The sequence below is a fragment of the Lipophrys pholis genome (genome assembly GCF_963383615.2).
Source record: "Lipophrys pholis genome assembly, chromosome: 23".
NCBI classification, from domain to species: Eukaryota; Metazoa; Chordata; class Actinopteri; order Blenniiformes; family Blenniidae; genus Lipophrys; species Lipophrys pholis.
In genome coordinates this window covers 10,850,281-10,867,129 of record NC_137645.1, presented here as the reverse complement: position 1 = coordinate 10,867,129, position 16,849 = coordinate 10,850,281, and the positions used below count along the sequence as shown (strand labels likewise).

The following is a 16,849-nucleotide window of genomic DNA, read 5'->3' as shown; positions in this document are numbered from 1 at the left end:
CCCACCATCTTTTTTTTCAGTTTCCCTCCAGAACAATGCTTCTTTCTTGCTGCGTTGTCTTTTTTCTTCTTTTTTTTCCCCCCCTCTCGCTGTCTGATAAAAACACGTTTCCAAATTACAGAGGGAGAAAATTGGGTGTCGAGCAAACACGCCGATGCCCCTCCATCAAATCCACACCTGATGAGATAAATGCGGTGTGTAAAAAAAAAAAACCCAACACAATGTAGTAAACAAGCAGACGGAGGATCCAGTTTCACCGGTCGGCCGCTTCATCTTTAATTCCCATATTTCTCAAGCAGAGCAAGTTGAGCCACGCAGCTATTTTTGTTTTAGGCTGTCAGGGCGATGTTTGCGTGATGAAAAAGCCAACATTTCTTGTTGAGTGATGGAGAGCAGATAACGTTTTGGGGAAAAGAAGCTGCCCTGAGTTTAGAATGTGTATGGAAATGTCAAGATATTGCATTGAAAGCAAAGTTTCTCCCAAAAGTGTAGGTGCACCTCACATGGCGGCCGTCACCAAAACCATAGTATATTAACCATGATAGGCGATTCATGATGCAACCAGCAGTAAATCATGGATAAAAGTACAAACTTAATTACATCTATTTAATGGACCAATGGCGAAAAAAACTAAATACTTCGAATGCTTGTTGAAGCTACGCATTGGGAAACTGTTACGTATTTTCAATATATGAGCATAATGACTCTATGCTGATGATACTATGCTTTATTTTTTTTAACTTTTCATTTATTCAATATAAACAAAGTACATAACATAAAATCACACCTGTTTCAAAATATAAACAACTTCATAGAAATGATATTAGCTATATTTGTACATACAACTTATTAGTAAAGTTAAAGCTAAATCTAAAGTCGGAATCACATAGTCGTCCAATAGAACATACAAGTATCTCAGGATTTGAGATGCGATGCTCAAACACTCTAAAAAATACAAATGTACATTCAGTCCTAGATAGATATTATTACATATTTGGCTACAGTTCATACTACTGCATTAATGTAATAACCAGCTAAGAATGTCAGAACCTATTGTCAATATTGACTCAAATATTTTTAGACACTATTGGAAAATTATTTGGCTTTAATACAATGAAATTGGCCAAAATGATGGCGTTATAGGTATTATTCTATAGGCCTTGACGACACGATTTGTTGCAAAGCAATTGATGATGAAAAGTTGAAACTGCTCAAGAGATAAATGCTATATCTGGAATCTACAATATCACCCTGGATCCTCTTTCTTTGAAATGACACAATTGCAGTCGGACGTGAAATAACATTGAAACTACATAATTATATCTGCTCAATAGTATAAAACTGAACTTCAATAGTCCACCATCGCACGCCAAACGCCAGGATAACCGCCGTCCGTTGACAGGCTGCATATCTACAACCTATAGAGGTGACGTGGGCTCAGACTGGCTGCTTCCGGGTGGAGATTAACTTTTCACACAAAATACGGATCGGAAAAAGAAAATCAGGCCGAGGCCGACAAAGAGAAACCGATGGCGCAGATAAAGCAAGCTGGGTGACTGACAGCTGATCGACCTCTGGCTTCGGGCGGGAGATAAATTCCAGCAATGAAAAATGGGCAGTGTGGCTGTGAGAGAACCCTTCAAAAACGTGTCGGGGGGGCAACTTGCCGATGAAAATTTCAACACAATGTATGCAAACGTAATGGCGGCTGCTCTCCGATGAGGCACGTGACTGGACGCTGACTTGTCGCTGCATCTCTTGACCTACTCGCCGTCCCATTAAGAGGTTTATTTTTATCTCTATAGGGGGAAGAAGCGTCATATCCATGATGCTTTTGTGTTTGTGTGTCATCTCCGTATTAAGGCCAGCCATTAAGCCCTCCAGTGCAACACACAAATCCCACCATCTCTATGTATTTTCCACTGATATGAATTCAGTAAACCCTCTATGTTGCACCTTTGACAATCACCAGAACAGGATTTGCAAAAGAGAAAAAAAAAAAAAAACTGGTCAAGGTAAAGTGAGTCGTGATGCGACCAAAACCCGGCTTTAGTCTTTCCTTAAAGTCGAGCCTCTCGCAGGTTTAATCCAAAAGTTTGTTGGGAGGACTGGACGGCGTTTCGGGGGGGAATTCCAGCATTTGCTAAGTCGGAGGTGGAATTGAAGTGGAGAACAGTTTTTGAAGGGGAAAGTGGGGCTTAAGTACGCTCGGCCTGGCAATAATGCGACGGTCTTGGAAGTAAAGGAGACAGCTTGTGCCCGGGCAAATGAAAAGCAGGGGGAGGGAGGGGGGAAAAAAAAGAAGAAGGAAAAAAAAGCAGGGAGGAGCGTTAAGGGACGGCGCTGACGCGCTGTCACCTGTTTGCCGGTTCGTTAGCCGAGAGCGCTGCTGCTGCGCGCGCTCGTCGGGGAAAGCTTTTGATGCCTAATTTGCCGCTCGGCCGGGTTTGCGCATGGCTTGGTGCTCAGTGGAGTGGCGGTCCCAGTCACATCCTCTTGTAGAGCGGCAGCCTCCGTCGGAGGCTCGGACGGGGCAGGATGAGGCGGCAGTACAGGGACGAGGGCTATCACCCACGCCAGGAGGTACGTGGAACTTAGTGGGGGGGCACTGTTGGAGGAAAAGAAAAGCTTCTTCACTACTTTCGCCGAATCCGCACTGAGGATTCCAAGAGATTTGCTTAGTTATCCTTGTGTGTACAGGAATGTGCTTTTTTTTTCTCTTGAAAACTTTTGCTCGAGTTGTTCTGATGCGCAAACCGGAGAAGCGTCTCGTGCATTTTTTATTTTTTTTTTAAAGTCTTTCTGAGACTTGTTCTCTCGTCTCTTCTTTGTGTGTTTGCTACAGCAAGCCCTGGACTCCAACCTCAGTAATCTGATCAAGAGGAACAATGAGCTGGAGTCTCTCATGGGCAAACTCATCCAGACTTGTCAACACGTAGAGGTAAGTCACTGAGACGGTATTCTCCCTTTATCTTTCTATCCAAAACCACATTTTCTCTTTCTAAATACTTCAAAATGTTATTTATTTTTGTATCCGTGACCTCCAGTTTAACTGAACAAGCTTGAATTAGGCAGCCTTTAGCTTAGCATGTAGCATTAAATAACCATTCAAACATCATAATTGTGTTTTTGAACCGATGGGATTTGTTGGCAAAGTCATCTCTCACCGTGCTCTTCAGAATAAAAGCCATGCTGGGTTGAACTTCAACCTCTGAGACGTGTCGTTTTGCACATTGTATCATTTACTTGCAATCGTATTTAACAGTTTAACCGGCACTCTATTGATATATTTTAAATTAAGCGTGTACTCACTTTGAATTAATTGAGCGAAACTGTGATATACTCAGGTTGACTATCCAGCGTGTCTTCAAAGTGACGCGTCAGCACAAAATCTCAGCTTAGTTTGGTTAACATTGTTTGTTTAGTGTCGAAACTGGCATGAATCAGTGTTTATTCTCCCCGAAAACCGACATCTGGTGAACATCGCTCAGCGTTTCAGATCATCCCAAAGTGTATTCAGCCCGACCGAGGGCAATTCTGCGCTAAGCCCGCCCGTTCATGTTACGCTGGCCTACTAAGGAGCTTTAACTAAAGCGACGCCGCGGGGGTTGAAAGGCTGTGACATCTTACTTTCCAAATAATGGAGACGAGCCTCTCAGCCGATACAAACTACAAGGGAAGAGGATTTGTGATTTCCTAAGAAGATTTAATCTTTTTATTTTTTTTTTTCTGTACAAGCTATAAAAAATATTTTTGAGTGCATGTCACCGAGAGATAAGCTGTGGGATACATTTTAAAAAGGGATTCCTACTACACACATTAAAAAAAAAAAAAAACCTTACATGGTCAAATTTCATTCATTTTTAAAGGGTAATGACCTATTTTACCCTCTCCGGTGCATTATCACTGCCGAAGCGTCTCACAACATGCTTTAACACGTTAAGTGCAAAAAGTCCTACTGTACGAGTTTAAAAAAAAAAAGAAAAGAAAAAAAGAGGTGTGACCATGAGCCAAAAATAAAAACACAGAGAAGGTATATGAAGCTGCAAACGGGGTCACAGAGGCAAAGCCAAAGCGGCTTGGGACGAGGTTTTCTGAATATTTCACGTCAGATTAACGCCTCTTCCAAGCTGAAAGATGGCTGCTGAGATCCTCCGACATGTCGCTGGCTTCCAGATGTTTTTCAAGAAAAAAAACAAAAAGAACCATCCAATTCACCAACTGTGCTTACAATTTAATGCTACCCCTCATTACACATTGTTTTTTTTGTTTTGTTTGGGTTTTTTTTTTTAAGCTGGCATGGAGATGTTAAACGTCATGCCAAACCACATTTGGTACAATGCTTAAAAGAGAAAAAAAAAAGAAAAAGCAGAATTGGGAAAAGATACAATGGGTCTGAATTGAAGCGACACTCTGGTAATCACAAATAGCCTTGCGTTGGCTCATTTGCACCGTGGAATGACAAAAATCCAGACTCAATGATTTTTTTTCTGAAGAAGCTTTCAGAGGAAAAACGATTTCAACAATTTAGGAGCTGAAATGCTAAAACGTCACCTTTTCTCTTTGAATCTGACTCGTGTGCTTTTCCAAAAGTTTGTCGAGCCTCCGGGCGTTTGCGCGTGCGGTTAAATGAGTCACTTAATGTTCCTTCCAGGCCACAATCTGTCACACTGATCACATTCTCCAGAGGCCTCTGCCCACAGTCATTAGACGTGCCGCATTTAAACACGGCACTTTGTGCACTCGTGTCACAAACTATATGTCCACAACAAGTCTGATCCAGTTCTACGACCACTTGATCACGGGGCGACCAGAACCATGTTTTACATTTGAAAACACGTCTTTCTTTCTTTCTTTCCGAGTGGGCGAGATGGCTCACGAGGACTTCTGGGTGTTTGTTCTGGAGTGATGAGCAATGATGTTCCACGTCATACTTCTTCTGACTCGCCGAGGTCGGCGGCCATGAAATGTCACAAAGAGAAACAATCAGGAGCCGAGTCGATGATCACTGGCACAAACTAACGTTTGAGGTTTGAACGATTTGGTCTGCTTTCACAGAAACAGGTGAAAATCACATAGTTTTCACGTAGGGCCACTAGTGGGTGCTGTTGGTTGTTTATGGAATGAAGCCACACACACATGAACATTAATGGGAGAACACGGACAATAGTAGCGGCTCCCTGAAACTTTCTCTAAGTTATAATGAAACAAATATCCCATTACACATCCGAGTCCTTATCAAAATATTTTTCTCTTGGATTAAAAAAAAAAAAGGCACAATAAACTAATACGGGGTAGAATTGCTATAAGGCGGAAAAAACTTGAAAATGGAAGAAAAAATACTTACAAAAGAGATTAAATTGTTGGAATAGCTGAAATGTCCTTCCTTCCTTCCTTCCTTCCTTCCTTCCTTCCTTCCTTCCTTCCTTCCTTCCTTCCTTCCTTCGGGCATAAGGCTTTATGACTCCTCTTTGTAATTAGTGTTAAGCCTTGTACATATTAATATTTAAAAGCACTTAGTGACGTTTACTTATTTAAATGCTAAAAGTAATTTTCCTCTGGGATGATTCTATTCTATTCTATTCTATTCTATTCTATTCTATTCTATAATGACAAAATTGTCCAAAGAATGTCTGAAAAGAAGGATGAAAGCCCTAACATCAGCTGAAACGTAATGAAATGCTTCCCATCCTAAATTCCAATTGAAACTTTATAAATGTAACAAAAGATGCAGTTTTTGTACGCGTTTAAAAACTGTATATATGAAACTTTAGAACCTTTAAAGGTTCAATGTGTTCTGCAGCTCCGGGGAAAACTTGATTTGGATTGTTGTGGTATTCTGAAGGAAATACTACTGAGCATGTGCAGAAAAACTATTAATGAGCCATTTTCACTGTCGTCACGGAAACGGACGCCCAAAATGCAAAGACATGTTTCCGTTTGCACGTAAATGGGTTCCAGACACTTAAGAAGGTTTTTGGCGTATAGAAAGCTTATCTGCTGAGAACCGCCTCCAATTGGTGCAGAAAATGGTAAAGAGGCGGTTGTTCCACAAAGTAAACTCTTCTCAATCCGCTTCACGAGCGCGGCCTCGGCGTTGTCGCGGAAGCCAATTAGAGCTGTTGAGAAGACGTAGCTACGGCGCCGCTCGCCTCACACGAAGCTCCGGGAGGCGCGATCCAGGTGGCAAATTGTTTCCTTTGGCAAACTAATCTCAGGGGGAAAAAAATGAAAAAAATAAAAAAAATCACATAAGCACTGCTCGGGAAGGATATTGTCCTTTCCAGCCCGGTTCGGCGTGTCGCAGGAACAAAAAAAGAAGCCAAACGGCTCCCCGTGATGTCATTTTTAAAACACCTGTCTACACAAATGTGTGCTTCAGCAGCGAAGCGTATGTTTGTCTGAATAACCGCTCGCTCTCTCGTTGGCTCGGTAACTTCCCCCCCTTCATCGCTCCCTCGGCTGTCGCTGTGCTGCGGCGTGCGGACGTTTTTACAAGGCGCTGAAAAAAAGGCGCCAGGAAATGACCACAAAGACAAATCTGGCATTATGTCAGGACCTGGGGTGTTATAATTGGAATCCGAACCGCTTCTCTAGTGAAGGCTGAAGGTGCAGCGCAGAGCAGAGCCTTCGATGTCATCAGCTGCATCAGGAACACTTTTTGCAACAGAATTAAACCGCTTCCATCAAGTTTAACCAGCGAGAGTCAAGAAAAAAAACGATGTTGGACTCCACAGCCAATGAAATTTACTATCCCCTTTTTACACTTTCAAATCAGGAAAAAAAAACTGGCTCCGTGCAAATTGTGGAAAATGCAACTTTTCTGAAATGCTGCTGACTCCCCATCATGATGGGGGCTGAGGTTCTTGCTCAGGAACCCATGGCGAATGTTTTTAAGCAATTCTGCACTTTTCCGAGGAAGCAGACATTGTTTTCAAAAACTATTACCCGCGTTAACGTGAAACTTTTCGAAAACGAAAATAAACGCATGCGTATTCTCTTGAAATGGCGCCGGGTAAACGGGGCCACCGCAAGAAAAGGCTTTCAGTGTCTGTTTCAATATGGAATTCAAAATAAGACGTGTGCATTATACAATAAAAGCGCTTTTCATGAGTAGCTGTTCAACATTCATATTTCAGGCTCTCGAATTAAAGAGGAAAAAAAAAATGGAGCAGTTCACCAAGAGCGATGTCACGACCTTCTTCAGGGTATAACTACGTGACGTGCCGGCTCTCTTACAGCCGACGCGCTCCCCACTTATTTTACTTGTCACTCAGCACTCGAGCCAGCGGGTGGCAAAGCCTTGTGAATGTGCTTCATCCTTCTGGAGTGCTCGCCTCCAAGCTCGGAGTGCCGGCTGATGGATGGAAATAACATCCTGTTCCCCGGGCCGATATGCTGTGCGGCCACGGCTAGCGCGCGATTCCCGATAGCTCGCCCTGCCATCAATCTCCCGGGTTTCCTCTAATACCCGGTGTGCATCGGTCTTCTAGGTGAACGCGTCCCGCCAGGAGGGCAAGCTCATGGAGGAGTGCGACGTCCTGATCGACATCATCCAACAGAGGAGGCAGCTCATCGGGAGCAAGATCAAAGAGGGCAAGGTGAGGCTCAGGCTAGAGAACCAGACATCTGCTTTACTTTCGTTCCTTTTGAGAGCGTTTTCAAAGTAAAGCTTGTTCGAGCCCGACAACGACCCGAATTGGTAGAACATATAATGTGGTAAAAACCTGAATGCGGAGCCTGAAATGTAATAAAAAAAATAAAAATAATAATTATATATATATATATATATATATATATATATATATATATATATATATATATATATATATATTAAAAATGTAAATGTCAATAATGTAAGAACATGCCCAAAAATTACAAAACTTTTCAATATTACATTGTGCGGCAGGTAAAATATGTTTCCCCCCAATAGTGTGATAATTTTTTTTTACATCATAAAATGAGTCAATGATTTATGGTTTGGACTTGAACTTGACCTGCTTCACGTTGAATAACAATGAATGAATGAGAAAAGTTTTTTTTTTTTTTTTTTTTTACGTATATCTATATACAGTTTATAGTTTATATGTATGATTGCTGTTGCCCAAGTCATTCACGGCCTTTCTGGTCTCTATAATCTGTAATCTCCAATTATCAGTACAAAATAATGTATATCATTCTAACGTTAAACAGATCATATTTAAATTCAGAATTTTTGTCACATTAACGACCAGTTATTACATTATCTTTTAGAACATTTTGGGTTCTTGTTACATATCGGGCTCTAACAAGGCTCTACAAACTTTAGATGCCAGTCAGCAACCAAACAAATTCAACAAACCACTTCCTGTTTCCCGTATCCCAGTTAGATTCTGAAAAAAACCAGTGAAATGTGTCATTCGGTGTCTCTTTCTCAAGCCGCAGATCGACTGGCAACACCCCAACTTCCAATAATTGCCTTTAAAACAGAACGACAAGACCTGGAGACGCCATCAGAACTTGTGTTCTGCCCAACGTGGCCGTCTGACCCGATCTCTGCCCCGCCGACAGACGGCAAGGCCACTCGGATGCAGAGCAGAAGGGAAAACGAGTCAGCCCGGCCAATAGCAGATCCCAGACCATATGGGAGGGCATATTTACTCGCACTTTAAACCCGAATGATGTTTTTTAAGCTGTGACTAATGAGACTTGGAATGCATTGGGGATTTTTTTTCTTCTCCTTTTTTCCATGAAGCTTTCAGCTATTCGGTCTGCAATCAGAGAGGATACAAAGACATCTAGTCCAAACCAGACAAATTGGTTTCTGGTGGAGTCGAACAATCAATAATCCAAATGGTTCGCCTTTGACGCAAACTTTGCTTCGTTAGTGAGTATTATGTCCTTATTTGTCAGGCACATATTGATGACTGTGCAAAATATTTTGTGGTTTAAAGTCGAGATGAGTGTTTTCGGGTTGGTTACCAGCCAAGAGGATGACATGTCCTTTGACCGCAATCCATCCACTGACCCAAATCCGTCTCTTAAAATCTTTGCTCATCATGGGTGGGACTGAGACCGAGGGGCAAATGGGGCGGATTGGAATCCCAGATTCACATGAATGTTGTATAAGCCGACCTATTCTGGTTCATCCGATCGAGTTTGAACGGGTTCCATATGAGGCAAAGTGGGAGGACAGAACAAATCAGCTCTCCGTCCTTAAGACTTTATCTGGGGTTGACAGACGCGCTCGTGCCCTTTGCTATAACGCACCTTCAACGACAGCAATTAAGAAAGCATGAAGGGAACGATGACGGTCTGCATCATTCAACTCAGGATCTGACCTTTTCCTGTGAGAGCAAATGCTCACACCTATCACCATGCACCCATAAAGCTCCACATTTTTTTGGGGGTCGTTCCCTGACGTCGCTTCTGATTAGGTTCTCGTCCCTCTAATGACCCACGACGGCGGCCGAGGACACGGTGCACTCTTGATCCCGCCGCCTGCGTGACCGGACTTTGCGTTCCGTTCCAGGCTCAGAGGCTGCGCAAGCTCGCCCAGCAGATCTCCAACTGCAAGCAGTGCATCGAGAGGTCGTCGGCGCTCATCACGCAGGCCGACCAGACGCTGAAGGAGACCGACCACGCCCGCTTCCTGCAGACGGCCAAGAGCATCAACGAGAGGTCGGGCAGTCCATGCGCTGACCACACACAGGCCGGAATCACTCAGCACACACAGATCGTAGCTGGAGGGAGGGATTAAAGGAGTAGAAACTCAGCGGTGCCGAGGAACACTTTTTGTGTTTGTCAAAGGAAGTTAACGCGCAAAGTTTCTAGAGGGCTATCATATTTTATTTAGCGTAATCTCATCCCGCTCCCTGCTTAAGCTTCCTGACTAATTGATTTGGCAATTGAGAATGAAACCTGGAGTCCATTATGTGCATCCACTAGAGAAACAAGGGGGAGCGACGTAAAAAAAAAAAAGAAATCCTTATCGTTTAGTTCGTCAAACAAAAGAAGCATTTGGACACTAGTTTTCTCACAGAGGAGTCTGTGAAGTCCATAAAATAGTGATGTGCTGGGCTCGATAGGAGAATTCTCGGCGCCACGTGTGCCGTGTGTGAAGTGGTCGAGCAAGAAATAAGAACTTCTCTTTGTCGTGCTTCAGGGTTTCGATGGCCACCGCCTCGACTCAGGTGCTGATCCCCGAGATCCACCTGACGGACACCTTCGACACCTTCGCCCTGGACTTCAACAGAGAGAAGAAGCTGCTGGAGAACCTGGATTACCTCACCGGTAAACTCATTTTGTACAGAACCACGGATTAATGCCACTTTTTTGTGTGTGTGTGTGTGTAACTGTAAAGTCATGCTTCTTCCTCCGCATAAGTCAAACATTTCTTTTAATCAAGATGCCATGCCGTCCTAAAAATTCTTCAAAGCGTTTAAAAAAAAAAAGGCACAAATTTTGGCTTATTAACTCCGAAATTAATTCTCGACATAAATTTCCGATGTCCCATCTGCAGTGGGCTCCATCAAAACGTCACTGTGTGAATTATGGGCTCGCCGGCCCAGCAGAAACACGGCGGCGTTGGGGGTCTGTGAAAATGGCCGACTCTATTTATTCACCGCGACGCATGAGGACTTCGCCCGGAGGGCCTTTTCCACTAAGTGAATCAGCCTGAATCACTCCGCTCTGTGCAGCCACTCATGACAGAAGGCCTGGGAACGCCAGAGAGTGACAGACCCAGACCGAGATAGGAAGTGGCTCCACAATCACTTTAAGATGTTCTTGTGTATCTCTACCTCCGTTTGTTCGCCATTCTTATAAAAGGTTTCGTGGACGGAATACAAAAAAAAAAAGGATTCTATGAATCAATGCAGTGTAAGCTAACCAATCCGGCGCCTCGAGCTTACATAACGACTCACATTTGTTACTGCTTAAAGGCCTGTGATATTTACACTCCCTGCTGTGTTAATGTGCTTCTGTTTTTTTTCCAAACTGGAATATTTTATTAAATGCCTCCACACAGATTTTAAAGCTCAACGTACCAGTCGAGTGGAAAGAGCCTCCTCAAATCCTGCGTCTAATGAAGCCTGTGAGCTCATAAAGCGAGCCGAATGAGCACGTCTGAGGTTAATTAGGGCGCCTGTCGTCGCGACAAACTTTGAGAGGGTCGATTTATAGTTGGAGCGGCGCTGTTGGTATTTGCGTGGGGTGGCTGACGCTTCGTGTTGATGCTTCGCAGCGCCGAGCGCTCCGTGCATACGGGAGGAGCTGTGCACGGCGTCCTACGACACCATCACCGTCCACTGGACGTCCGACGACGAGTTCACGGTGGTGTCCTACGAGCTGCAGTACGCCATCTTCACCGGACAATCCAACATAGCCAGTGAGTATCGGGGCTTTCTTTACTGTTCAAACTTACGATTTAGTGATGAAACGACGACACATCTGTACATTTAAAAGGTCAAAAAGACTCTTTATTACAACATATCAAAACAGCAATTTCCAGTCCGCTATTCGCCAACCTTTAAATTATTCTAAGTCCACTTCTTTATAGTGTGGCGTAATTTTGTGTTTGGCTATCCAGGAAAGTGTGTGTAAGTTTGTGCCTTTGCTTACCTGAAGAAACGATGTGCACCGGAGAGGATGAGCATTGTATATAATTAACCACTGAAAATGTCAACGTGTTTTATGTCAAGCATAAAACACCGCCCTGGGAAGTAAATCTAACAATCTGGTGGCCCTGAGAGTGTTTTAGCTGTGTCCCTGCTTCAGCACACCTCAGGCCACGCCAACACAAAAAACTGATATTTCCCCGTCTACCTTTAAAAAAAAAGAATCTTAATTTACATTAAGCGCATAAAGACCTGGATTCGAGCTGCTATGAGCATGCCAAACCTGTAGGGGGCAGTGTAGTGAGAAGCATGAAGCCATGATAAAAACAGTGAAAAAAAACACTACGTCACAGGTTGTGATGTAAATATCTGCCTGCGGGATGCAACCAGAGGATTATCAAATGTGTTGGAAGAAGAATAAACCTGCAGTAAAACATGACTTTTTAGTTTAAAGAATGTTTTTTTTCAAAATAAAGCACTTTTATGTCAGTAGCATTAGTAGACTTTATACCAGGCATGTCACATTTTGAATATCACAATTGAATATATATATATATATATTTATATATTATATTATTATTTATATATATATATCTTTTTTTTTATTAAATTTTTTTGTTTCACAACAATTACTACCAAAAATTATGATAATCTCAACATAAATCCAATTTTAATGAAACCTTGTGAAAAATACAGTGAAATGTCCCACCAAAAAACTTCTTCTGTAGCTGTTGCAGTATGGGTATGATGTGGTGTCCACTACTCGGTTTGTGTTATTTGTCACAGAGGTACAGTTGCAAGTTAAGGTACTTTATTACTAGCTCCGACTCACCTCGCTTCTCCTCGTCTCGGCCTCGGGCATTTACCATTACAATACAGTATGACCACGGCGTGGGCGGAGTCAGCGGAGCTTTTCCCGTCACTGATATCGCGCTGCACTGTCCGGTGTTTCGGTTTCACTGGTGCCCCTGTTAACTGGTGACTACCGCCACAAGCTGTTAGCGGCAACTGATGTTAAAATAAGACAAACAAACGGTACGATACTTTAATGGAAATGTGGTTAAACAGCGTACGTCAGGACAGTCGTGGATTTTGGTTGGGTTTTTAACATCTGCTGTGAACGGGGATGCTTGAGGAAGCTGGTCACCAGTTAACAAGGAAACCAGTTAATCCAAAACAACGAGATCTCCTGATACTTGTAGCGGGTCCTGAATCCTCTGGTCGCCACCAGACAACAAACATCTGCTCCACGGGGTTGATTTCTGTACGTCTATCTCTGTTTGTGAGCATTTCTTGTTATGATCGGATTGATATCGTCCAATCAGCGGCCTGCCGTCTGCCAACGTCACATTGTCTACTCAACTTAGCTCGCTAGGAACCTATGTCAAGCGGGAACCATGAAAATACCTGGTAGTGGGACTAACACCTTGTGGAAAAGAGTATCAGAAATTATATGATCCATTGTGACTGTTGAAATATTCGCCTATAATCCTCTTTCTTGTGAAATTGTAACTTTGACATCTTTAACTCAAGAAAATGTGAATAACCTCAGGCTAAAAAGCAGCAGGAAGTCTTGGGTTGCTGTTTTTTTTTTTTTTAGTGCTTGCTGAGCAATTAAGCCATTAGAAATATACTAAATATCACAAACAGAAAGCGGTTCCTGTTCATTAATCGCGCTGCGATGCCGGTGGGTACTGCGGCGATGTGGAAAACGGAGCCTGGAGAAGTGAAGTCTCAGGCCTTTTAGTGCCGCCATCACCTCCAGATGTTGTCGCGCGTCGAACGGCCGCGGCCCGCCGAGGAAGATGAGATTTGACAACAGCCGATCCGCCATTTGAAACGTACGGGGAAACGGCGCCGAGGGAGCGGGACGTCGGACACGGGGTCAGAAGACGGGCTCCTTTCCTCCATTTCAATCAAAACTCCTTCTTTCTTTTTTCTTTCTTTCCTCTCTCGAAATCGCACCTTCTCCACCTCCTCCTCGCTGTGTTACTGCTTGAAGCGCGTTCTCGATCCGCCGCCGCTAAGCGAACGTGATACTCGGTTTCCCGTTTGACTCCGCATTCCTGTCGCTTTCTGTTTAACAGGCCGCCTTGATTTTCTTTTTCTCTCTCTCTCTCCTCTTTTTATCGCAACCACTCATGTCGGAGGTGTTTGCGTCGGAGTCACGTGCCACAGGGAACTTCTCCCCCCCCCTCCCCGGGGGAGCTTTTCACATGAATCATTGTGCGCCGAGCAGAAGTCTTGTAATGTTAATGCAACAAACAGCACAAAAGGAACAACATCTTTAACTCTCTAATTGCTCCGTACAGCTTTAGAACTGGCATTTCACAAGGGGAATCCATCATAAACCCTTTTTCTTTTTTTTTCTTTTTTTTTAATGTTTTTTTATGTGCAATTACTGTTTGATGTGCAACATTCTTCAAAATCTTAATGGATGTTTTCATGTGTTTTCTCTTGTATAGCATTCATCATCGTACTTCGTTTGGGCCCCATTGTAGTTAATTAGACCAAGAATGTCCTCAATTAACTTGCTTCACGTTGTAATTATTATTTTTATTTTATCAAATCCGACATTTTCATGGGAGATTTCTACTCTTAGCTGCAAGACGGTAAAACTTTTCCCACACCGTGGTGCAAATCTATACAAAATGAGGTGGTTTGAAAATCTTGCAATGCATTAGGTTGTTTTCACCTTGAGTGAAAATTGCTGAAAAAGACAAATCAAAGTCAAACAATGTGGGATCAATGTCTTTTTCTTTCCTCTATTTCGATTGTCTACACATAATTTATTGCAGGTTGGTGAACCTCTGCCCATCTTCTGCTCTAAAATGGCTTTTTTTAATAGCAAGTTAGGCTTTATTTTCGTGCTACCATATTCCCTTCCATCCTTTTTGTCCTGTTTTGTGTGTTTAAAACAATTCGATGAAATGATTTAATGACTTACGTTGGTTGATAATGAAACATAGCCGTATTTTCACCTTCCTTGTCTTCATGAAACCTTGAAAAGTTCAGTGTCGGTGCTCGATTTCACTGATTTTCCTCTCCGATGAAGCCGGCAGCATAAAAAGGTGTCATCACCAGTGGAGGGACAACGTGCACCCACATGCCCAGGGAAGTGGTGCAGCAGTGTCAATAAATAAGAAACACATACCAAAGAGACACACAGAGAGAGAGAAAGAGGCGGGGGGGGGGGGGGGGGGGGGGGGGTTACAGTTCTGCCAGGAAGCCAACAAGGTGTGAAGAGTTTCCTCTTGTGCCTTTTTCACACTCTCTCACCTGTTCCTGCCGACACAGCCCGAGAGCTGTCCTCTCACGCAGCAGAAACTCACTCCTCTCCAAGAAACCTTCGAGTAGTTGCACTCAATCAGCCAAATTGATTCCTTAATAAAACAAACAAAAAAAAAAACTTGATTGTTCTCTGAATGAGCCTCTTTTCCTGTTTACTCTCCCGCACTCTCTCACAGGCCTGTGCAACTCGTTGGAAAGCTGGATGATTGTTCCCAACATCAAGCAGAACCACTACACAGTGCACGGTCTGCAGAGCGGCACCAAGTACATCTTCGTTGTCAAGGCCATTAACCAGGCGGGAAGCAGGAGCAGCGAACCGGGAACTCTGAAGACCAACAGTAAGCCCGCCGCAATCAGGACGCGTTTCTCCCGCTTTGGTTAAACATGATGAAAACGCTGCTCTCGCTTCTCTCTACGACCAGGCCAGCCTTTCAAGCTGGACCCCAAGTCGGCTCACAAGAAGCTGAAGGTGTCGCACGACAACCTGACGGTGGAGCGGGACGAAACCACGTCCAAGAAGGGCCACAGCCAGGAGAGGTTCGCCAGCCAGAACAGCTACGGCGTGGTGGGAAACGTCTACATCGACAGCGGGCGCCACTACTGGGAGGCTCTGATTGGAGGGAGCACGTGGTGAGTGTCTTTACTTTTGGCCAAATCCGGAGTCAGTATCTCCAGATTGTGTACTTTGGGAGACTTTCTTTGTGGGATTTGCATGTTCTCCCTGTGCATCCAAAAGTCCAAAAACGTACATCTGTCAGAGAGAAAGTGAAAATGAGCAGGTAGTTTGCATGACAATGGCGTTGGGTACTTTTTGAAAACAGCCTTCAGAGTTCAAAGTTTCCAGAACGAAATGCGTTCGCCATGGGGAAATGCTCTAGAACCTTTCAGAGCTTTTCTAAGAATGTGGACATTTACTACCATACACTACACTATCATCTGGGTAAGCAGATATTCTCGCAGGAGCCCGATGCTGACTGAGCCTAAGCATCAAAGGACGATTAAGAAACTCTTGATGATTTAATTCCAATTTTCTTGGTCAGCTGTGATTAGCTCCAGCTCGCCATGACTAGAAGGTGCGTAGATGTTTGGTTCCGCCTCTAACACTGCCGTCTCCCCTACCTCCGAAGGTACGCCGTGGGCATCGCATACAAATCCGCCCCAAAGCACGAGTGGATCGGCAAGAACTCGGCCTCGTGGGTGCTCTGCCGCTGCAACAACTCCTGGGTGGTTCGCCACAACAGCAAGGAGCTGGCCATCGAGCCGTCGCCCCACCTGCGGCGCGTCGGCGTGCTGCTGGATTACGACGCCGGCTACCTGACCTTCTACGACGCAGTGGGCTCGCAGCACCTGCACACCTTCCACGTCTCCTTCGCGCAGCCCGTGTGCCCCGTGTTCAACGTGTGGAACAAGTGTCTCACCATCCTCACCGGCCTGCCCATCCCCGACCACCTCGAGGGGGTCGAGCCCAACTAGCCCGCTGGCCCGCTGCCCCCCCCCCCCCCCAATGAATCAGCATAAACTCATGATGTCAAAGCTGCATTGGGCAAGAGCTTCGAAAAAAATAAAAAAATAAAAAAATGCTCATCCTTGGCTAGAGAACAGAACAGTGATCCATCCTGCTTAATTCCTACAGATCCGCTCTATTTACCCAAATTAAATTCTGCTGGTGTGCACCCTCTCACCCACAGGCAGTGACAAAACGGTGAAATATAAACAGTCTCAACTTTCGCAGCGAGCGAGCGCTCCCTCCCAAAAGAAAGCCTTTGATACGTTCCCTCCAAGACACACCGGGTCGGGGTAAATAAGCCACGAGGAAGTCCCGTTGATTAGAAATCAAAAGCTGCTCGCATGTGTGGAAAGTCACCTCGTGCAGCTTTAATGTGCGGAACAGCCCGGGGTGTTGTTTTGTCAAGTCTTTCAGAGCCCATTTTCAGTTTATTAAGATTTCCTGAAGTGGAAAG

The 16,849-nt window shown here is 44.2% G+C and overlaps 1 protein-coding gene across 3 annotated transcripts in view; it reads left to right on the top strand.

Annotated features, from left to right (window-relative positions):
- LOC308127666 (E3 ubiquitin-protein ligase Midline-1-like) overlaps positions 1 to 16,502 on the top strand; it is a 60,518-nt gene extending 44,016 nt beyond the window's left edge. For all 3 annotated transcript variants that reach the window (XM_080492860.1, XM_080492859.1, XM_080492858.1), the window contains exons 3-10: positions 2,846 to 2,941; positions 7,494 to 7,601; positions 9,512 to 9,660; positions 10,145 to 10,272; positions 11,225 to 11,368; positions 15,065 to 15,226; positions 15,311 to 15,518; positions 16,016 to 16,502. In XM_080492860.1, coding sequence (XP_080348986.1) covers positions 2,846 to 2,941; positions 7,494 to 7,601; positions 9,512 to 9,660; positions 10,145 to 10,272; positions 11,225 to 11,368; positions 15,065 to 15,226; positions 15,311 to 15,518; positions 16,016 to 16,361 — 1,341 coding nt within the window. In that variant the 3' untranslated portion in view covers positions 16,362 to 16,502. The remainder of the gene's footprint in view (positions 1 to 2,845; positions 2,942 to 7,493; positions 7,602 to 9,511; positions 9,661 to 10,144; positions 10,273 to 11,224; positions 11,369 to 15,064; positions 15,227 to 15,310; positions 15,519 to 16,015) is intronic.
- Positions 16,503 to 16,849: the final 347 nt, after the last annotated feature.